This window comes from Hakea prostrata, chromosome 3, assembly GCF_041222555.1.
Source record: "Hakea prostrata isolate BN-2017 chromosome 3, UWA_Hpros_2, whole genome shotgun sequence".
In the NCBI taxonomy this organism is placed as follows: Eukaryota; Viridiplantae; Streptophyta; class Magnoliopsida; order Proteales; family Proteaceae; genus Hakea; species Hakea prostrata.
The window spans coordinates 3,136,756-3,158,745 of NC_142602.1; the positions used below are offsets into that span (position 1 = coordinate 3,136,756).

Below are 21,990 nucleotides of genomic sequence, written 5' to 3' on the forward strand. Positions count from 1 at the left end.
GCCTGAAGAAATTGAAGAGTTAACTTATCGTTGAAGAAATGAGATCTGAAAATTTCAACCAAATAAATCGACCTAATAAAGAGTATTTTCTTTTTCATCTGCAAAGACATGGGAGTTTGAATTTTTTAAGTAATAGATTTTTTTTTCTTATAACAATCAATTAGTATTTTACCTTATCAAATCTTTTAGGGTAAATATCACTTACCTCCCCTCTTAGCTGGACAAATAGCACTTACACCCCATCTTAGTTGGATAATATCACTTACCTCCCCTCTTACCTAGCAAATATATCAAACACCTCCCCTCTGCTAATTTTTTCGGTTAAATTTAACTTTTACCGTTAAATATTTTTCTAAACCCCAAAATACCTTTGGCTATAAAGTTAAACTACTAAATTACCCATAATTAAAATAATTATTAAAAATCAAAACACCATAGTTAAAACCTAAATTATCTTTAATTATTAAAATCCCAACATACCCATTTTTTAAAAAAAAATTATGAAACAATTAAAAAAATACGTATTAGAATCAAGTAAAATAAAAATGCAATTAAAAAAAAGGGTATATTCATAAAATTAAACACATACTAGGGTTTTTTTTAATTGTTTGATAATATTTAAAAAAAAAAAAGGTATGTTGGGCTTTTAATAATTAAAGATAATTTGAATTTTAATTATGGTGTTTTGATTTTTAACAATTATTTTAATTAAAAGTAATTTAATATTTTAACTAGGATGATTACGATAATTTAAGGTTTAAAATAAAAAAAATATTTTTAACTGAGGATATTTTGGGGTTTTAGAAAAATATTTAACGGTAAAAGTTTAATTTAACACGGGGGGGTGTTTGATATGTTTGCTAGGTAACAGGGGAGGTAAGGATATTATCCAATCAAGGGGGTGTAAGTGCATTTGTCCACTAAGAGGGGGTAGTCTTACCAAATCTTTTATTTAACGATCTTAGTCCTTGGATCAGTATTTTACACATAGCAACCTCTCCTCACTCACTGGGCATTCGCTGGGAGACATTCTCCTGGAGAGGAGGCTGAGGAGCCAAACCCGGGGGAAACACCAGCTTTGACGCTAAATTCGTGAGTGGTCTTTGCTTTAATGGAGATTTTTATACAGTAACCCAGTGCTTTGAAGTTCAAGAGGCATGGGAGAAAGCACAGAAAACAATAACTCTGAAAATCAGGAGCCATGAAAGACTGCTCAATGGTAGTTGACTTGTCGGAATATTTTTTGATATGAATAAGATGTGGGCATATATATATTTATAGAATTTGACATTAAAGCTTATCAAAAAAAATGTATGGTTATACATGCTTCTACAGTTCCCACAGATTTTTGTTTGGTTTTGGTTTAGCCATACCGATACGAGCCTTTTTCGAAAATTACAGTAGTTAAGATCTTGAAAATATAGCGTGTTATGATGGATGGAATCACATTCCCAAATAATGAAAAATGAAAGCAATCTACATTGGATCCAAAGTTCTGAATAACAAGAATTACCAACCAATTATTTTCATTCTCACTCTTTCTCTCAGGATGGTGAGGGAGGGGATCCCAGAGAAGTACCAGCCGATTGATAATTCCATAATACATGATGTCCTCACCAGCAGAGTGAAGGTAGTTTTAAGGAGAATGAAGAAGGCAAATGACCTGTCCTCCTTATGTAGTCTGCCTTCTCAGAAGTCTTCACAGCTTGCTCATTCAGTTTAGCCTCTGCATTTGCTCGCTTTTCTTCTGCTATTCTACGAGCTGCTGCAACCTTGTTTGCTAACCTCTCTTGTGCTCTTGATTTCAACCTTTCAGCTTTCACCTGATTGATTGATTGAAAATTTCAGTCCTAACATGGCACAACTAATAATAGTACATTCATATGGATTAGCTTGAATCCTCCTGTTTCAGGCCAGTGAAAGCAATTATTCAAACACGCTTGCAGCTGAAAAACATGTCCCCCCCCCCCACATATGGTTTGAGATGGAGCAATTTTCAGGGAAGAATGGTAATACAAGCAGGTCTAATTGAATAATATTATGCTGCAACTGTAATATTATCAGATTTCTTTTCTTTGGTTAGAGCAGTATTATAAGATGAGTTCAGTAAAATTGTTAAGATATGGATCCGAAGTACCTCCATCCTCTTCATTTCCATTTCTGCTTTCCTCTTCTCATGGTTTTCCCAAGCCTGTATTTTTACCTCTTCACGCTTATACCTGCAAAGTCAAAAATATTGTATACATCTTAGAGAATCTTTATGTTTATCTTTTCTATTGGCAGATTAGTTGCAGGAGATGGGATTTGATCGAGTTCTTTAAACAGATCAGATTTCAGTCGATTAAAGATGTTCCAAAACAAGCACCATAACCGTGATGAAGCTTACTCTGCAATTTGGAATGAAATGCTTACAGGTTCAAGATGAAGAACAAGCAAGTAAATTAACAATGGGAAAAGAGCACAGCAAATCACCTGGCCATATACTTTGCTCGTTCAGCTTCGTCCCAAGCTATGGCCCGGGTCTCCAATGAACTGGGCTTCCTTGCTTGCTCGCTGTTCTTGTACTCAATTACCTTCCCAGCATTGGCATCTTCTTCCTCTCTGTTAGACCACCTGTTTGCACCCCCTGCCCTGCCAAGACCCACAGCTTCATTTCTGCTTTCTAATGGTGTGAGACCTGTTTGGTAGCTCTCAAGGGCCTGTGCTTCATGTCGACACCGACCTGGGGTTGATGATCTAGAAGAGATAGGACTCCTTGCAGCAGGTGTTGTGGCTCTAATGGGTGTAGCAGTCCTTGAAGGCTCCTGACTCGCAATGGGGGTCATCTCTGTGCCCATGTCCCTCACACAAACAGATCTAATAGCTGATGATGGATCCTCCAAATGCTTGTTGATTCGCCACAACGACTCGTTGCCATCAACCTTCTTTGTCTCCCCTTCATCCTGAATGGAGATTGCAGGACATGGGCTTCCTTCATCAACACCTTCATCTGTGCTGCTAGAAGAATCCTTCTCCATTTGTGGAACAGGATCAATCAATCTCCTGTCATCTGCATTTGAATTTCGAGGTTTTGTCTTGGAACGATTTCGATCTCCTCTTGACAATCCAACTACCCACTTCTGTGCATCGTCCCATTTTGATGGAGTTGGTTTCCCCAAAGCTGTCCTGGGATTAAAACCCTGATTTGCACCATTCCCTTTGTGGAACTCAAAACCAATTGCAGAGCTGCTGGAAATCTCCTGTGTTGATCTATAATTATAACAACCCTTGTCCTCTGCAGGCCTCATCCTTGTTCCTGCCTTCTGGCTAGTACAACCAGAAACGGTAGTGCGCTACAGGTGTTTCTCCATCCTAGTCTGATAAGCAGTCTCCATTACCATCAAAGTGAAGCTCCCAGGTAACTCTTAGAGTGAGATCTGTTCAACAATTAGATTTGTATCAAACTCTATCTCTGTTACAACTACAGCAGAGATTGGAGCCAGTTGTTAACACATCAGATCTTACGTAGAGCTTACCAAATACAGATCCCCTCGGATCTCTCTAGCATTAGAAAAAATTCTGACTAATGAACCAAGATGAAAATAAACTCTAACTAGCATTTCCTTGGAAAAATAGCAGAAGAATTAGAGTCTTACGCATCAACATCATACCTTTGAAAAGACTAGCAGATCAATGAAAACCAAAGCTCAAACTCTCAAGAACATCCTCAAAAGGGTCTGTTGCCTCTACAAGAAGGATGGACAAGAGATTGTTACTGAAGAATCCAGCAAACTAGATTAAAAACTCTAGCTACGAGGCACCAAACAAAGTACGCAATTGAAAATGTAGCACTAGTGGGTGATGCAGAGTTGCGGTGAACTATAGTAGATTTACTTTTAGTTTCTTGGAAAAGCCCTTCTATCTCAGAGAATTAAAACCGAAACTGGGGGGCTTCAGCAGCAAAGCTAAAAAGAGATCAAGATCCATTGTACCTTTCAGCCCCTATGAAGTTCCCTGCTATAAAACAAACGAGAGAGTCGCCCTCAAACATGATGATGGTAAAAAGAATAAAGTCTTTCCATGGGAAATGATGGATGAACTTTTATTTTCTCTGGTGAACAGGAAAATCAAGGACTACTTACAGAGTACACATGAGGAAAAAGACAGAGAAAGAATAGCAGAAAGCCGGTGCATTTGCATTATAAATTTAGAACCACCACCTCACCTTCCATCACAATGGAATCTTGGGAAGAGTTGCAGTGAAAGAAAAAAAAAAGTTAGAAAGATAAGTTAATGAAATAGTACCGTACTGTCTGTGGTTCTGGCTCTGGGCTCTGGCGCTGCTTCCCATGGAGGTGGGTTGAGAGCAGTGATTAAACAAGGGAAAAAGGTATATTTGAATTACAAATTTATTTGGAACAGCTATTGAGGTGGTAAGACCGTAAGAGTAGCCGTTGGAACTGACACGTAGGTGATTTCAGTTGATTGGTGAGAGATTTTGAGTCCTGCCTAGACAGACTGATGGAGGCCTGAAATGGTTCCTGCAAGTCACGTGGTGAGATGAGTAAAACTGGTGGCACTGGAACCTCTTCCCTTCCTCAGCTCTGCTGTGCTTCTTCTTCTGGTTTTAGTGGTGATTAGTTACTGTGGTGACACTGGTGACTCGTGTGATTGGTGACCGACTGGGAGCCCAGTAAACGGGTCATAAACGCAAGGTGAAGGCCGCCATGACAATTGGTTTTAGTATGAAATTCTCTGATTTTGCTTGGGAGCAGCGCTCCAGCACTAATATAAGTCCCAGATGTATTTGGAGCTTAGGCTAAACAGCCATATTTAAAAGATGGGTTTCACGTGTTGTGTGGTAAAGAAATATGAGAGCAACATAGACTTTTTATAAAAGATCTAAACTATAAAATTTTCTTTTTGAAAGTTTTTCTTGTTCTTCATATTTTAACCCTTTTTATATGTTAGTGGAATTGAGATTTTCTTCATCCAACTTATTCATTAGACTATCCTCCCATACTCACATGAATTAGTAAATCTATATTTATAAGGTTTACCAGTGTCAAATAGAACAGCTTGCTCTCATAGGAGTGTAGGAAGATTATCTGACGGACATGGTGACTGACAAGGTGGGTGGAGAAGATATCCCTTATTGATAGTGTTGGTGAAACATCTTAACCTAAAGATGGGCTTTGGGCCAGTAATCAGCCAGCTATCAAGTTCTCTCTCTTTCATAAGAACAGCAGCATGTTTCATTGTCGAAGAGTAGAGCAAGAAAGCCATGTGCATCCAAAGAAATATGAGTGTCTGGTTCTTCTATTTTGGGTTTTTCTTAGCAATAAACGACCCCTCGGGCCCCATCATGGCATTTCAGATTTTCCGTTTTAAGTGTAACACCCTTGCCGGCAAAAACCCCTTTTGCCATTTCATCGGTATCAAACGTGACCTAATTACAACCCAGCTAACTTCTTTAATTTGCTCAACTTATCTGTATGTTAGGCCTTATAGAGAGGTCTTTCGACATCAAATTTTGTATGAACTTTCTCCCCAAGGAATTGATATGATATGAACGAAAACTTACATTTCACCAAAAAAGAAAGAAGGAAAAGGGTTGGGTGTTGTCAAGCCTTTTGCAGTAGCTTTCCACATAAAGGTGGATGTAGTCGTGGTGCGCGCAAGTTGATCCGGATGAACCTCATTCAAAAAAAAAAAAAAAAAAACTTTCCACAAAATGGTGCGGATTTATCTGGTTATTTGAGCTATTAAGGTATAGTATGATTTGTTAGGAATTGTATAACAACCTTCTTGATTTTTATTTATTATGTTTTCTTGCATATAATTCGTTGCTTTTTTTTTTTTTTTTTCTTGTATTTTTTTAAGTACTCTTGCATGCTTTTGGTCCCCCTTTAAGAAAATTTTTCACAAAAAGTTAAACAAAATTGTTTTATTGAAAAGACAAAAGGGGCATTCTTGTATTTTTAACATGAAAATATGATTTTTTATTTTGAAACATTAAAAATTATATATATATATATTTTGTTCCAGAAACATATTTTTTTTCTTCTTTGATTCTGTTCAAAGAAACATATTTTTTTCTTCGAGTTGGAAATGAATCAACCGGATAAGGATAAACTCCTTCTAGCTCGCTCAACCCATTAGAAAAACCAGCTAATTGAGGCCTAAAATAGTTTGTGAATTTCAGGGTAAAGGCTGTGCCAGGGATAGACTGATCTATTACAGCTTGGTAACAATGAAAATGCATAGAAACAATAAAAAACACATGGGGGTACAAGTGTACAACATCACAGGACAAATAACAATTAATATGAAGGGATAAACTTTCTACCAAAAAGAGAAAAATATATATATGTATAAAGGCCCAAACATGAATATAAAATTTTCTTTGTACAAGGGTATGGTGGTAATCATACACGCTTTAGGGTTAGGATGTAATATGTAAAAGCCAATAGACGGCGATCCTACAACATTTGGAAGAAATAAAAGGGCGAAAATGGCCACGCGAACGAGAATGATGGGCCAGGGTGATCCAACGGTCACCGTATTTCCGTATCTTAAAAAACTCGTGTCGTCGTTAGATTGATGCTGAGAGATTATCACGAACGACCTATGAAAAGAAACCGTATCGAGCTGGCACTGATTTTCCATTTTAAAACCCTAGTGACGCGGCTCAATTGGAAACATGAATCGTCCACCGGTCCACTTAATGTTTGAGTTGAACTGACAAAAATACCCTCGATCATTTATCTCGCTCTGCGGGGTTCCGTCGTCTCGGTTAGGGGAGCGAACTAGTCGATAATTTTAATCCTTTCTCATTCTCATTTGGGGATCCAATTGCTCTCGCTTGTATTTTATTTTCCGGTCCGTCGATCCACAGCAGGTAGTGGAAGTTAATTCCTTCTTCAGATCTCTGTGTTCTCTCTGTTTATTTTCATTGGATCTTATTCTCTCACACTTGTTGCTTCTTTTCCTGAAGAAATCGGCTTGGAAATCGACTTAGATGGCTGCGGCAAGATCGATTAAGCAGTTATTGAAGGGGAAACTTCAATCCCAATATACGGTACTCTCTCTCTCTCTCTTTTCTTGGACTGTCTCGCATATCGTCTTTGTTGGTTAGGTGAGAAGATTTTCGGGGGGGGGGGGATGGAGAAATAATGAAATGACATACATCCATCAAACGTTTGAGATCCCATTTGGTGTTTGTTCAAATCCCTACTTTTGCTTTGCCCATGTAAGAGTTCGGATTTGCGACTTGAGCAAAGGAGCATCATCGTCTTCGCCTCCCCTTTGTTACTTTCCCTTTTGTCCCGCAAGTGATACCTGTTTAATATATATTTTTATAATTTAACTGTAATTTTTTAGTCTACCGTTGTTTAAAGGATGCCCATTTGATTGATTGCTCCTTTGAAGTAATTTTGCATACATATATTTTTATTTTCAATTATTATTTTCTGACGTAAATGCTTATAGCATGGCTGTGTTAGTTGTCATCTTGAATAGGTCATAACCTTATCACAGTAAGCGATATTATAATTAGTATTACTGTCATGATCAACATTTTTTTTAGTATTATCCCGAGATGATATTTATTTCGTTTGACAAGCCAGTGACTATATTAAAAATTAAATTTGTAGTGTTAATATTTGATAAGAAAAAAGAAAAAATCACAATCGTAATAAGAGAAACTAATCAATCAGATTTCTATACTATAAACAATAGTTACACGTTGAACATCTCAGTGAGATAGAAAACAACCTAAAAAAAATACTGCTTCTCCTCCTCACAGACATATCTAATTCCCCTACTTCCCCAACCCACAAAGAGACTTGGATATTACTTGTTTAATGACAATGAGTCAATAGGTTATGGACTTTTTTTTTTTGGGTACAAAAGCGCTTTTATATATAGGGAAATTGGGGGTGGGGATATTACATATGCTACCGGTATGGGTTGAACCCACAACCTCTCCACTGAGAAGTCAATTCCTAATCATTCTACTAACCTTCCATTGGCTAGGTTATGGACTTTCTCCTCCCATTTTTAGATACAGATCTCAATATTCCATACGTGAGTTTGTTTATACTTTCTCTTCCCTTCCGCTGTCTCGTCATATAGGTCCCTTCCTGTTTTAGGTACTTTGTAAAGCACAAATCGGCAATATGTACATTCCCTTGATAGTGGGATTTTCTTTTGTTCTGACTTGCAGAAGGGATTGAGTTGTGATGTTGATTTATGCTCAAAATACACATTGTAAAGCACAATTGGGCAGTATGTACATTCCCTTGATAGGGGTTTTTCTTCTGTTCTTACCTCTTTCTTGCTCACACAACTAAAGATCTTCCAAAAATGCTTCTCTTGATTGTTGAAGGAATGGGATAAGGTCATCAGATAAGAGAAAAAGGGAAGAGTTGGGGGAGAAGAAGCACACAATAGGATATTCAGTTGTGGAGATTTGCTTTATTGTAGCTTTCAAGAAATAGTTAGTCTTTTCTTATCCTTAGCACCTGTGCAATTAGTTGATGCATTTACGGTATGGTTGTTTGTCTATACTTCTATGCTTTTGTAGGTTGGTACAGCAACCAACTTAAATTGGACCTGCATTGAGATTAATTTTCACAGGGATCAAATTCAACAGGGTTAAAGTAAAGAAGGCAACTGAGTGTTCAGTTGTTGGCCATTTTGCTAAAGATTTCACAAGAAAATAGTAACCTGATGCCTGATATGTGCTGGCCTGGTTCGTGTTGAGTGGTCAGACTGGTTCTGTATTCTCAGGCTGCCTTAAAACTTTGGTTACTAAACTTGAATTCAAGGATAGCTATAGGTTTGGATCAGACCCAGCCAATCTTGGTTTAATCTGCGATACATCAGCCAATTTGTTGTCCTAAGTACAAGTACTAGTCCCATCCTTTCATTGAGAACAAGGTTCTACATGTTTGTTGGATTTTGTTTGGCATCAAAATTGACAAAATTCACCTGAAAGTCTATACCTGCAAAAACTTTCCTTGTATGCTAATTGTGTTTACTTGGTAATTTGCAGGCCCCGCCAGCATTATCATCACTTATTTCAAAGCAGGATCAAGATGGATCTGGATCTGCTGCCATGAAGTCCCTTAGAGCAGTTGCACTCCTGGGTGCCGGTGTTTCTGGACTCTTGAGTTTTTCAGTAGTAGCATCTGCGGATGAGGCAGAGCATGGGTTAGCATGTCCAAGCTACCCCTGGCCTCATAAAGGCATTCTCAGTTCATACGACCACGCATCGTGAGTGGATGGCTCTTCTGAATTTTATCTAACAACTAAGCAAGAGAATGTGATCCCCCCCCCCTCCCTCTTCACCATAATTCAGTTCTTTTTCCTAAGAATTAGTAATTTTTATCACCGAACTGGCTGATATATTGAGATCCTTTAGCATATGCTGCATTAATTTTGTTCCGCACCCCCTCCCTCTATTTTGTTGGTGCATTTATTAAAGCTATTCAGATTAATATAATTATTAAATAGATAATAGCTTTATAGCATGTTTATATATCTTAAGTTGAAAGTCTCAGCTTCTTTGAATGCAATAACACTTACCACTCATTACATGTGAGCAGGATCCGTCGTGGTCATCAGGTATACCAACAAGTCTGTGCTTCTTGCCATTCCATGTCTCTAATTTCATACCGTGACCTTGTGGGAGTGGCATATACAGAAGAGGAAACCAAAGCCATGGCTGCTGAGATTGAGGTGGTTGATGGACCTAATGATGAGGGTGAAATGTTCACTCGCCCTGGTAAGCTGAGTGATCGTTTCCCTCAGCCATATGCAAATGAACAAGCCGCCAGGTTTGCCAATGGTGGGGCTTATCCCCCGGATCTGAGTCTTATCACGAAGGTATTAATAACGTTTTGATTTGATTCTTTTCTCATATAATTGGTCAATCCAGCAATGTTTAACTTTTGTCTTTTCAGGCTCGTCACAATGGTCAGAACTATGTATTTTCCCTCCTAACTGGCTACCGTGACCCTCCTGCTGGTATTTCGGTAATTTTTCTACTTCCTTGATCATGTGGATTGATTGTTAAATTGTAATTCTAATTAACAACCTACACCTGTTCATTCTGCAAAATCTGCATTTTTTTTCCCTATCCTCTTTTTCTATTTTTAACTATATGCTTTTATTGGCAACCTGAGCGTTGGTGACATTTTGAACCCTCCTTTTTTTTTTTTTTTTTTGGAGGGTGGTGGGTTTAGGTTTGGGACCTAACTCTTTGGTAGAGTAGAGGTGACGGGCAGGTCAGTGATTGAAGATATAAATGGTGGGTTATGAAATTTTGGTGTGGGTATGATTGACCATAGCTTTGTGGACATAGCTGAAGCCTGAGGAAACATTTCAGATGAGACAAAAATAAGGAAATAAAATGGGTAGATAAGAAAAACAGGATCAGGGAAGCATATAGGACCAGCATGGCATTAGTAAAATGACAATGTATAACACTTCCGAGGGATGATTTGAGAAATTTGGTTCCTTTGTGTCTGTGCTTTTCTCCCTTTTTCTGTTTGTTGATGACGCTTGTCCACTTTGATCCCTTATTTAACTAATTTATAGTTTTCACTTAATTGGCATTTTAGATCCGTGAAGGGCTTCACTATAATCCTTACTTCCCTGGTGGGGCAATAGCTATGCCCAAAATGTTGATTGATGGTGCTCTTGAGTATGAGGATGGTACCCCTGCAACGGAATCTCAGGTAATCATCAAAATCTAACAGGCCAGTAGTATAAGTTTGGATGCTAAGACCTGGAAGCTCAGATTCTTTTCACAATGTTGGTGTAGATGGGGAAAGATGTCGTCACATTCTTATCCTGGGCAGCGGAACCCGAAATGGAAGAGAGGAAACTGGTAAATGGATGATAGTTTACTATCCATTACAATTTCAAATAAAAATAGTGATTCTCACTCAGTAGCTTTTGAAATGCAGATGGGATTCAAATGGATTTTTGTACTGTCACTTGCACTCCTCCAAGCTGCTTATTACCGCCGCTTGAAGTGGTCCGTTGTGAAGTCTCGCAAGTTGGTCCTTGATGTTGTCAACTGATCTCACTTTTAAGTTTATTTTTCATTTGACTTTTATTGGCAATAAGTGGTTTAGATGATCTAGATTAGATGTATTGTTACAAGACGTCCTAGGCTGCAGAGATGAATGAGGGATTGAGATCGTTTCAACTATTCTTTCAAGGGAGAAATAAGCTCTGCTCACTATATATATATACATGATCACTGGTACATTTATTTTCCTTTTCCCATGGATATTTGAATTTTGGTTTGGGTTCTTATTTCAGTCCAAAGAGTTGGGTTGGAGCACTTTCTTGCTGTTTTCCCTTTTTTTACCCCCTTTTCACTTTCCGCTCATCACTTGTAAGTCCCGTCTTTTATATGGAATTGCAAAAGGTTCATGTGTAGTAAGCCTGCTATACTCTCTACTGTGTGCCTGTCATGGTTCCCCCTGGGTGTCAATGCTCCCAAGTCTTGGATGCTTGCTTTATGTCCTTTTCAATATTCTATGTTCATTCGTGCTTTTTTTTTGAGCCACATGGAGAGTTCTCCTTAACATTCGATTGTTGGATATGGAATTGTTGAATTAGCCAGGCTACCACTATCATCTTTAGGGGATAAGAGCCTGCTGACATTCCAGGCCCATTTGAATTTGCTGTAAATGCAGTTTGTGGGCATGGGGCATCATGCCGTTTTTTAACTGTTAAGATTGCTTAATACTTGCAACTCTGGTTGTAAATTTTGTTTGGTTTCAGGTTAGCACGGTGTCTTAAAAAACACAAAAGCGAAGGATGGGATCTCTTTGTTGGTAGAAAGTTTTCAAATAGATTCAGTTAAAGGGGGAAATTTAGGTTTTATTTGTATTCTAGACAAAGCATGAACACCAGTTGTGCTCGATGAGGCAGGACTCCCAATTCCTTGTATGTGGAGGAAAGGAATGAGAAGAGCACAAACTTCTACCCATCATCTGGAGTCGAAGTCTTCTACCTAGTGTCATATTTTTGTTGAGGAAGAAAGACTTTAAACTACCAAAAGTTTTAAGGCCGCACTCCTGATTAAGGGCCTCATTGCAGGCCTAAAATTGTAGTGGCCAGTGGGCTCTGGGCTCATTAAGATGGCAACTATGGCCTTCTCAGAAACCTGAGAAATGCTTACATCGTTTCCTCAAAATAAAAGAGAATAAAAAATCTTCAACGTAGGGTGAAATCATGCATTCGTTTTCACAGAATCATGTGACATGATAAATTCTCGTTCTTGACAGTATCATAGAAAGTACCTGTGAGATCATCTATGAGCTGTTTGACCTTTGGATAGCCAAGGAGTCAACCTTATACGAAAATATCGAATATCTTGAATTTTTCCTTCGAGGAATCTACCCAGAATTGATATGTAAGGGTGTCAAAGTTCGAGGGCGAACCAGTCAAATAGATAGATGTATACGATTCAGATAGAATTGAACCGTGATTTAGGGAACCAGTCCTGACTGAACCATAACCTACTCTATCGGACCATGCCTCGACATGGGATTGGGAGGGTCACTGATACAGGCGATTTTGTTCTCTGTATCAGCGATGAGTTTTGGTTTGGATCATGAAGAAGGATACACATGTCGAGGCAAGTTGCAGACACGAGATCCAAGGGATTATCCATTTCCATTTCTCGACTCTTGAGGGGCGTGCACCGTGCCGATTGCGTACGAAGAGGACCCACTATATGGCCCTATCCATTAGAATGCATATCTCATGACGCAATGAAGCCAATGTTAACCTCTCACTGATAATTAATGGAGCGCCCACTCGGGGGTGATCAATGACTCGTCTTTTGGTTTCTTCTATATATACTAGATATCCTCTTCCCTCTTTGACGCAATTCATCGAACACAGAGTAACACTGCCCGAAGGAAAGAAAGTTGGAGCAAGATGCTGGGCGTTTCACCTCAAACATACAACACGGGGTCGTCAAAAAGAAGTGGTGTAGGTGTAGGTGTAGCTGCATATGATACACCTGAAGGGGTAGAAATCAGAGGACGATACGATGATGAATTCGCCAAGATCCTGACCAAGGAAGCCTTACAATTCGTGGTAGATTTGCAGCGGGAGTTCAGAAATCAAATCAAGTATGCATTGGAGTGCCGAAAGGAGGCACAGAAGAGGTACAACTCAGGGGCTCTACCTGGTTTCGATCCTTCCACCAAGAACATAAGGGATGGTGACTGGGTCTGTGCTTCGGTCCCACCTGCCATTGCCGACAGGAAGGTGGAGATCACCGGTCCTGTTGATCGGAAGATGGTCATCAATGCTCTCAACTCCGGTGCTAAAGTCTTCATGGTGAGAATTTCCTTCTCTCTAATAGGTCCCCCATTTAAATAAAGTTTTGGTTCATTTTGCCCCCCTTGACTGACTGATACGATTCAACCGTATCGGTCAGCTATCCTTATCGGGGTAGCAGTAAAACTGTTCCGTATCGACCGAACACAGATCCTTCGGTCCTTCCCATCCAACTGCCGGTCCTCCCATCCCCCCCCTTCCCTACATGCAGCTTGTGTCAAGCGACTCAACGCTAGAAATGCTTATATGAATCCCTCCCCTTGTGATATAGGCTGACTTTGAAGATTCGCTCTCTCCAACTTGGGAAAACCTCATGAGAGGTCAAGTAAACCTGAGGGATGCAGTGCAAGGGACCATAACATTCCATGATCAAGCAAGGAACAGAGTTTACAAGCTCAATGATCAAACGGCAAAGCTCTTTGTCCGTGCTCGAGGGTGGCATTTGCTCGAAGCCCACATCTTAATCGATGGCGAACCGGCAACTGGTTGCCTTGTCGACTTTGGCCTCTACTTCTTCCATAACTATTCAACTTTCCGTCGCACCCAAGGTGAAGGCCTTGGCCCATTCTTTTATCTACCTAAGATGGAGCACTCAAGGTTAGTAGTTCTAAATGAGTTCTACCTAAGTTTCTATATAACCATGAACTAAGATACATCTTTTGATTATGCATATATCTCTGTTATAATGTTCTACATGGGGGGATCCTGGATTATTACAGGGAAGCCAGAATATGGAACTCAGTGTTTGAGAAGGCAGAAAAGATGGTAGGGATAGAGAAAGGAAGCATAAGGGCCACAGTTCTGATCGAGACACTCCCAGCAGTATTTCAAATGAATGAAATCCTATATGAACTGAGGGATCATTCGGTTGGGTTGAACTGTGGTAGATGGGATTACATCTTCAGCTATCTCAAGACTTTCCAGGCTCACTCAGATCGGTTGCTCCCTGATCGGGTTCAGGTTGGCATGGCTCAACACTTCATGAAGAGCTACTCTAACCTCCTCATCCATACTTGTCACAAGCGTGGTGTGCATGCCATGGGCGGCATGGTACGTCCTGTTCCTCTTTTCTGTTTTTATCTCATGAATCAAAACTTCAAACATATCTGTGTGACCCAATAAATATAGATTACCAGAAAAGAAAAAAGAATTAGTTTCATCAAATTTAAAAGGAGGAGCTGGAAATCTTAGCATTATAAGGTTCATCTATATGTCAATCCTTTTTACAGGCAGCTCAGATTCCTATAAAAGATGACCCTGTAGCAAATGAAGCAGCCCTAGAGCTGGTAAGGAAGGACAAGCTGCGAGAGGTGCTAGCAGGTCATGATGGGACATGGGCAGCCCACCCTGGTCTAATCCCAGCCATCATGGAAGTCTTCAGCAAGAACATAAGTAACACTCCCCACCAGATCCTGACCATGAAGAGGGAAGATGCAGCAAACGTCACTGAAGAAGACCTCCTACAAAGGCCACAAGGTGTTAAGACGATGGAAGGTCTCAGACTAAATGCTCGAGTTGGAATCCAGTACCTTGCAGCTTGGCTTACTGGAACTGGGTCAGTTCCTATTTACAACCTCATGGAAGATGCTGCAACTGCTGAGATCAGTAGGGTTCAGAACTGGCAATGGTTGAAATATGGAGTAGAATTGGATGGAGATGGTCTTGGTGTGAAGGTAAACCCGGAGCTCTATGGAAGAGTAGTGGAGGAAGAGATGGCTAGGATCGAACAGGAAGTGGGTAAAGAGAAGTTCAAGAAGGGGATGTACAAGGAGGCTTGCAAGCTTTTCACCAAGCAATGCACAGCTCCTATCCTGGATGATTTTCTGACCCTTGATGCTTATAATCTCATTGTCATCCATCACCCAGATGGATCTGCAAGGCTCTGAAAAGATCCATTTAGCATATTACTTGCCAGTTTCTTCTGCAACAATTTTCTGCTTTGTAGCAGCATCTTCATCATGAGTCTTGTGTTTGTTTGATACCATTAATAAAAATGTCAATCACTGAGGATGTCAATCAGTTTGGTTCAAAAATACAGTATGAACGCATTGGTATTGAACTAAGATCAAATAATTTCATTACAATGTCTTTCAACACCTGTTTCTAAATGAACACTCTTGTTAGGTAAACAGTGAAAGTTATAAGTTAATGAAAAACTACAAGGATTCTCAGCTTACCAAATTACCTGCCTAATCTATCATTCTGCAACTTCTGCAAAACTACAAGGAGATTGCTGATCCAACACCTGATTCTTGAAACCCTGTTTGTGGATCAACCAATTTTGGTCTTCTTTCAGCTAATCATTCTAAACATCCTGTCTTCTCAGCAAAATTCCATTCAATAGAGGTCAATTCAATACCTGTCTCTGATGAGACTTGCCTTAGAAGCATCGACATAAGACTGAAGTGCAAAGCTCACAAAACTTGGATTTGATTTTATTGATAAACTCAGCTTCCAATCATTCCAGTTTTGATTAAGCATCACGTCATGAGATCATTCGTTCTGAGGAAGTATAGTGCGCCATAAATATATAATCAATGAGTGTATCTGAGAGTCCAGACAACCATTTATAAGGCAGGTCGAATCATAACATATCCAGGCCAAACTAGAGCAGAGAAAAGCAAATTCAGCACCAGAGTACAAAGCAGAACAGAGAAGACAGAATTATCACTAAAGACCGGGTTTAAAACTCCAAACCATTATCTGGATCTGCCAATTCTGATCTAATTTTATAAATCCCAAGTCCAGGATCAAATTGATGAAGGAAGAAGAATCGGCAGATGGAGAGAAATCAAAAAAACAGGTCAAAAGGTTAGGTAGATGAGAAGGGATCCGTTTCAGATAGTTTGTACAATGCAATATATTTACTTTTTACTTTAAGAAATCTTGCAACTTTCCTATAATTAAGCTCTCTTACATGTAGTCCAGAAAATCCATTCCCCGGATGCAAGGACCTGAAAAAAACACCTAGATGGATTCAAAGTCGAACACATTAGGTGGACTAGTGTCTTTTCTTCTGGATCAAACTGCAAGGGTATTGCAAAATCTATTCTAAAGATCTTCATGTTTATCGGTACTGAAGATTGACTTACAAATTAGAAGATGATCAAGCATCATTGATATAGCAACACAATGACAGAGAAGTCTTTTATGTGTGAACATGAAAACAGTTTTCATTCCAATAACCATTACAATTGTTGAGGTATACAATGAACGTACTTTGATACAACTAGAAACAAGAAACCATTGCAGAAGCAAGCAGAGTCAGGATGAGGGCTCCAAAGAATATGAGCTGTAACTGGTTACAGGTAAAGCAACAAGCAGAATTTCTGCTGTAGGTGCCAATTCATATGTGATATCTACAATGGGATCAAGCTTGACAAATGACTTTCTTGACTAAATATAAAATGGCGCCTGTAACCACTCCAAGTAATCCACCAGCAATAACCTGTGACAAAATGTGACCGTAGAAAAACTGTTATGCTCTTCCAAATCCATTTGGTGATCCTGAATTATTGGTTCTTTACATGCTTTATTAGATTCATCAGTGGACAAAATTCTTTTAAGAAACAAATTTCATGTAATCCGTCCAAAAAGAAAGACCCTCACTCCACATGTTTCCAAGTTAGAATAATGAAAACTTGACGCCAGTCACCTTGTACCTATCTTTAAATTTGATAAATCAAATTAAATTGACAATGCATAGTGAAGACCACTATAATGTGATACAGTACTCTGAATTAAAACATTTGAGCTGTTAAAGCTTACCTGAGGAGGAGTGTGACCAAGAAGTTCACGTAGTGGTCTGATTTCAGCCAGAGGATGCTCCTCTGGAAGCTCAAATACGATTTGATTCAACACCTGTAGAACACCAAGATTAAACAATAGGACCAAGTATTAGATAAACCAGGTTCACATATGCTGCATGTCACCCAAAAGCTGCTGTTGCAGAAACCATGCATCCCACCCTACTATAGCACATGTTAGAGGGATCCTCCAGCAGTTACTACCAGTGCAGTATACCTATCTGTCCCAAAAGCAACTCATCCTTGATAAACTGAAAACTAGTATGGCATGTCCAGATCAAAAAATGATCTACCGTAATAAAAAGAAGAATGAGTGGTGAGATCATACCTCAGCCTGACGCCCAGCTTGTAATCTAACACCAGATGCATCGTACATCACCTGCCAAAAAATGCATTGTGTAAAAATGATTGCGTCCCAACATTTCAAGGTAATTAAATTCATTCATGATTCAATCTAATAAACTCAAGGAGTTGCATTTGTGGATTATTGAAAACCAATCTGAAGCATGAGCATGATCAACTTTTACCACAATGATCATTTGGTACTTAGAGGCTACAAAATGTGTTTTTATTTTTCCTCCCCCCTGGAATGAATCAGCGGCCATACAATTTCAAAGGTAACTAGTCTACCAAAGAAGGCAAGTAAAGATGCACATGAATATAAGATTGCTTTTAGCAAAAGAAAACACTAAGGATATATTTAGAGGTGGAGATGGATTGACGCCTTCCCAGCACTTTAACATAACCAAGCAATCCAAAAAATAAGTATAAAAGCAGGGAAATTCAAGGATAATGTCTTCAGATCATATGCATAGCTAGTACTTATCTTAGGTTACATATAAAATAGAACCATAAAGACAGAAAACTGCATCTTAAATGCTAATGTTAAACATGTTCTGTTTAACTAGACAATTAGCCAGCTTTAAGTTGACAGCAACTGAGGCCTATTGCTCTATCAAGAGCAACCAGCCTCAGTTTTTCAATTTACTAGAAAAACAGAAACCACAATTTTTCCAGGCATAAGGAAAATTTCAACTGATTGACTGGCTTGATGCCATTAGTTTTATGGCCAAGCCATCCCAACCTTGTCAGACCTATCTTTGGCCTCTGCAAAGGATCCAGCAGAAACTGAAATGAACTGATAGTCCATTTCTGAGGAGATTGGGAAGATATTAGGGAAAAAGGAAAAAGGTCAAAGCCTCCTCAGGAATGCACTTCATTATACCCACGTACTCTTCACTCCGACGCATTAAATGTAGTCATCCAATTCCTTACAAATTAAATAGCAACTTGTTCCTGGTATGGTTGACAATGCAATTTTAGAAAGACCTAAACTAAGTGGCCCTGGCGCTCCTGATGGATAAAAAAGTTTTGGAATAAATACTATAAATTAGCATGAGTGATGGATTGGAGTATATATAAGTTATAAACTAGCATAACACAGAATCGAGGACTGGGACTTTCAATTGTGAGGCGTGTAAGCCTTGAAATTTCAACTAGATCATTACTGAAGTAGGACCAAAGAAAAATAAAAGTCTTCCAATAAACTTGTATGATAAACCAGCATATGAGATCAAATTGACAGAGATATAGAGCCTGCATAATATTTAGAGATTCTTGGCATTTGACAGAAGCTCTAAATATTCACACATACACATACAAACTGTTATGAGTGTTTATTATCCCATGACATGATTCAGCAAGTTATTGTGATCCTCTAAGGAGAGAAGCCGAGTGGAATCTAAACAGGCAAACAACCAGTAAGCAAGTTAAGATCACGAACTATTGATAGCCTTGTCACCATTAAGCTTTCTAAAATTGTAGAAATATCAAACAAGTAATATTCACCCAAAAAAAATCCAACAAGTAATCCAGAAAGAAGACATGATTTGAAGATTGCATATATCTAGAAAAATAAGGTGCAAATATATGACGGGATACAAATTGTTAAATTTGGTGAGAGGAGTATCTCATAACTGTACAGAAGAAGATTCAGGAGCATACATATATAACCTAAAGAACTAGTGCAACCAGAAACATTTGGACACTTATATGCGGTAAACACGATACAGTTATGTTGGGGGATAATGAGTAGTCTACATATTCTTCTTTTGATGTCTATTTTCTATAAAAAAAACTTAACAAGAACGCAGAGTTGAGAATCATACAACACAGGCTAAGACCATTGCAGTAGCAAAGAGTGAACCTCCAAAGCCATCATGAAGCCCTACAGCTGTAGCAAGAGCAGTAACTGTAGCGGAATGAGATGATGGCATCCCACCGGAGCCAATCAGTTGTTTAGCATCCCATCGTCTCTCCTTGTACCTGAAGATCTCTGAAATTTTGTAACTCTCAGGAGAAATTTTTAATTTTCGTCACGAAGATACTTTGACAAGACGCATTATCCAGAGTACCATAAAAATCCGATATTCACGGTGATGGATCTTGGACAGGGAAGCTCAATTAGGACCAAATGAGAAAAAAGAGTAACAAATCCAGAGTCACTGGCTTTTAAGATTGAGCATTGCAAAACATTGAAGGAAATTAATTAGTTGCACAGAGAAAAGAGTAAGCTATATATACCAGTTGGTGAATAATTTAGTGGATTGTGCGAGGGCGAAAGCGATAAGAGCAGAGACAAGAGGAAAACTATCAAAGAGCGACGATGACGACGACAAAGACGAAGAAGTAGTAGAAGGTGACAACAACGACGAAGATGCGGGGATTGAATTTTGGATCAAGGAAGCTGACAAAGCTGCTACTTCATCCATCCTTCTTCTTCTTCTTCTTTCCCACCAAACCACACACAGGTGACCAGTGATCTCTTTCTCGTCCCTATCGATAAAATCCAATCTGTTTCTGTTCTTCCTCTTCTTCTTCTTCTTCGATTACTGTTCGAGCTAGAAGATCGAGAAAGAGAGAGAAAGCTATTTCCCGAATCCCAAATGATCGACGAAGTTCTGGACTGACTCTGGGGAGGCGTTGAGTGAATTGTCTTTCTCTTGGGCGGGTTTAATTATGTAACGGTCTTGAGCGAATCAAGACTTCGATCTCAACCGTACATCTTATTTTTTAATCATCTACCATATGAACGATAAACGATGGAGATCAAAATATCTGTCAAACTTTTGATCTGAATTGTTCAAGTCTACACGCGTAATTACGTTAAAATCCAAAAAGAAAATTGAATTCATATTTATTATTTTTAATGATAGGAAACAAAGTACAATCTAAGAAATAGTTTTTTTCTTCTTTTCTTTGGGGGAAACTGATACTAATATTAGGTATAATGGCTGGTTATTTTATTTTATTTTTATAATTTTTATTTGGTGAAAATAGAGGTAGTTTAAGATGGTGCTTGCAAGGGTGCTCTGGGTGGAGTCCAGCCGTGGGTTGGGTCGGGAGAGCTTCGTTCGCTGGTCGCCCTCCTCCCCTTCTCCATTATTGCGCGGTGCGGATGGGCGGTCGTCTCCTTGAAGATGTGGTTTTGGAGTGATTCCAGACCTGTTCCTCTTTGTGCCCCTTTCTCCCGTGGCTTGGTGCTCATCGTGTGGTTGAGGACATCCGCACTTTGTGGCCGCTTGTGGTTTGTTTCTAGATGGGCTAATTTTGTAGCCGATATCTAGGTGGGGCAGTAGGACTTTTGGCCGCTTTCCCTCTTTAGCTTCTTGAGTCGTCGGGATGTCTTGGCTTTTGCTTGCCCCCCTTCTAATTGAAAATCAGTTTACCAAAAAAAAAAAAAAAGGTTAGGACTAATTCAAAGGAGACTATGAGTAGGATGATATGGCCATAGAAATTTGGGTCTTGAAAGCCAGCAATTCCAAACAAAATTGTTTGGATCTGCAATTGCATGACGCAAGCCATTCGCCATCTTCTCAGGATCGCATCAACCAAAACGTCTTCCTTAGTACTTTTCAAGTTAAGCTATATTTTGAAGTTCATACATTGTCTTTTATGTGCAAGGCAAAACTTCTCCAGCCGTCCTTCAATGCTCTTTTGTTTCGAAGTCCCTGAAATCACAAGAGTAGTGTACGATTTTTTATTTTTTTTTTTTTGAGGGTGGGGTGGGGAGGGGGAGGATAAACCCTTATGAGCAATGTAAATCGAATTCAATTTGTGCTAAAGGATGAAGGATGATGTATGGACACCTCATTTACTTGCTTGAACCAATACATAATCTTATGCCGGAGTGTACGCTAGATAGGTTTAGCTTCATTAAACAAAACATCATTAAGCATCTACAAGGTGTAGTAACAAGAGGTCAGTATCCCATTAAATATCCTACTTAATTGGTTTTGGTCCCACTCATAATTTTCGACAATATTAATGGAGACCTCAAAGGAGAGAATTTCCATGAAGAAATTCAAGTCGAAGCCCAATGGTCCTGCAAAATGACAAGAGAATAATAAATTCAGACCTGTCTCTTTTTCAATGTAACAGAAAGGAAAGAAAACCGAATTTTATTGCAGCAAAAATTTTATCATATCCTAATTCCTAAACTCCAAAAGGAAAATCATATATTTTTTTCTATAATATATATTATTTATGAAGAAGAACATATTATTTAAATTAATTGATGAAGCATGATTAAATTTGTATATTTTATAAACTTTAGTCAATTGATTAAAAATACATGAATCAAGGCAGAATCTGTTCGTACATCAAAGAGCTACTCCAACATTATTCTTGTCAATCAACATGTCAAATACCAAACTTATTTAGGTTTAGCAAACAACATGAAAGGGAAAGGTGACATCTTATTTATTTAAGGAAAAGTCATGAATCATTTAAATTCTAACAAGTTATTTTCATCACATCTTGTCATTCC

The 21,990-nt window shown here is 38.9% G+C and overlaps 4 protein-coding genes across 7 annotated transcripts; 2 read left to right on the plus strand and 2 right to left on the minus strand.

The window, feature by feature from the left end:
• Positions 1–995: 995 nt before the first annotated feature.
• LOC149020044 (Remorin family protein) lies at positions 996–4,462 on the minus strand. 4 transcript variants are annotated; one of them, XM_089148067.1, is made up of 5 exons: positions 4,285–4,462; positions 3,651–3,716; positions 2,473–3,416; positions 2,138–2,219; positions 996–1,823 (listed from the first exon to the last, which is right to left on the minus strand). In XM_089148067.1, exons 3-5 carry the CDS (start codon positions 3,285–3,287, stop codon positions 1,614–1,616), a joined length of 1,107 nt encoding a protein of 368 aa, XP_089004193.1. In that variant the 5' UTR covers positions 3,288–3,416; positions 3,651–3,716; positions 4,285–4,462; the 3' UTR covers positions 996–1,613. The 4 variants fall into 4 exon arrangements, with proteins under 4 accessions (XP_089004193.1, XP_089004192.1, XP_089004195.1 ...); XM_089148066.1 differs by having other exon boundaries at positions 3,651–3,725; XM_089148069.1 differs by lacking the exon at positions 4,285–4,462 and adding an exon at positions 3,874–4,241.
• A 2,275-nt stretch (positions 4,463–6,737) lies between these two features.
• LOC149020045 (cytochrome c1-2, heme protein, mitochondrial) lies at positions 6,738–11,315 on the plus strand. Its single transcript, XM_089148070.1, has 8 exons — positions 6,738–6,880; positions 6,977–7,060; positions 9,038–9,258; positions 9,591–9,870; positions 9,948–10,019; positions 10,608–10,724; positions 10,811–10,876; positions 10,956–11,315. Exons 2-8 carry the CDS (start codon positions 7,001–7,003, stop codon positions 11,070–11,072), a joined length of 933 nt encoding a protein of 310 aa, XP_089004196.1. The 5' UTR covers positions 6,738–6,880; positions 6,977–7,000; the 3' UTR covers positions 11,073–11,315.
• A 1,201-nt stretch (positions 11,316–12,516) lies between these two features.
• Positions 12,517–15,541, plus strand: MLS (malate synthase). Its single transcript, XM_089146864.1, has 4 exons — positions 12,517–13,356; positions 13,628–13,953; positions 14,076–14,406; positions 14,586–15,541. Exons 1-4 carry the CDS (start codon positions 12,949–12,951, stop codon positions 15,240–15,242), a joined length of 1,722 nt encoding a protein of 573 aa, XP_089002990.1. The 5' UTR covers positions 12,517–12,948; the 3' UTR covers positions 15,243–15,541.
• Positions 15,542–16,515: 974 nt separating this feature from the next.
• On the minus strand, positions 16,516–20,133 carry LOC149020047 (Acid phosphatase/vanadium-dependent haloperoxidase-related protein). The gene is made up of 5 exons (XM_089146866.1): positions 19,746–20,133; positions 19,331–19,487; positions 17,491–17,541; positions 17,125–17,217; positions 16,516–16,804 (listed from the first exon to the last, which is right to left on the minus strand). Exons 1-5 carry the CDS (start codon positions 19,931–19,933, stop codon positions 16,727–16,729), a joined length of 567 nt encoding a protein of 188 aa, XP_089002992.1. The 5' UTR covers positions 19,934–20,133; the 3' UTR covers positions 16,516–16,726.
• Positions 20,134–21,990: the final 1,857 nt, after the last annotated feature.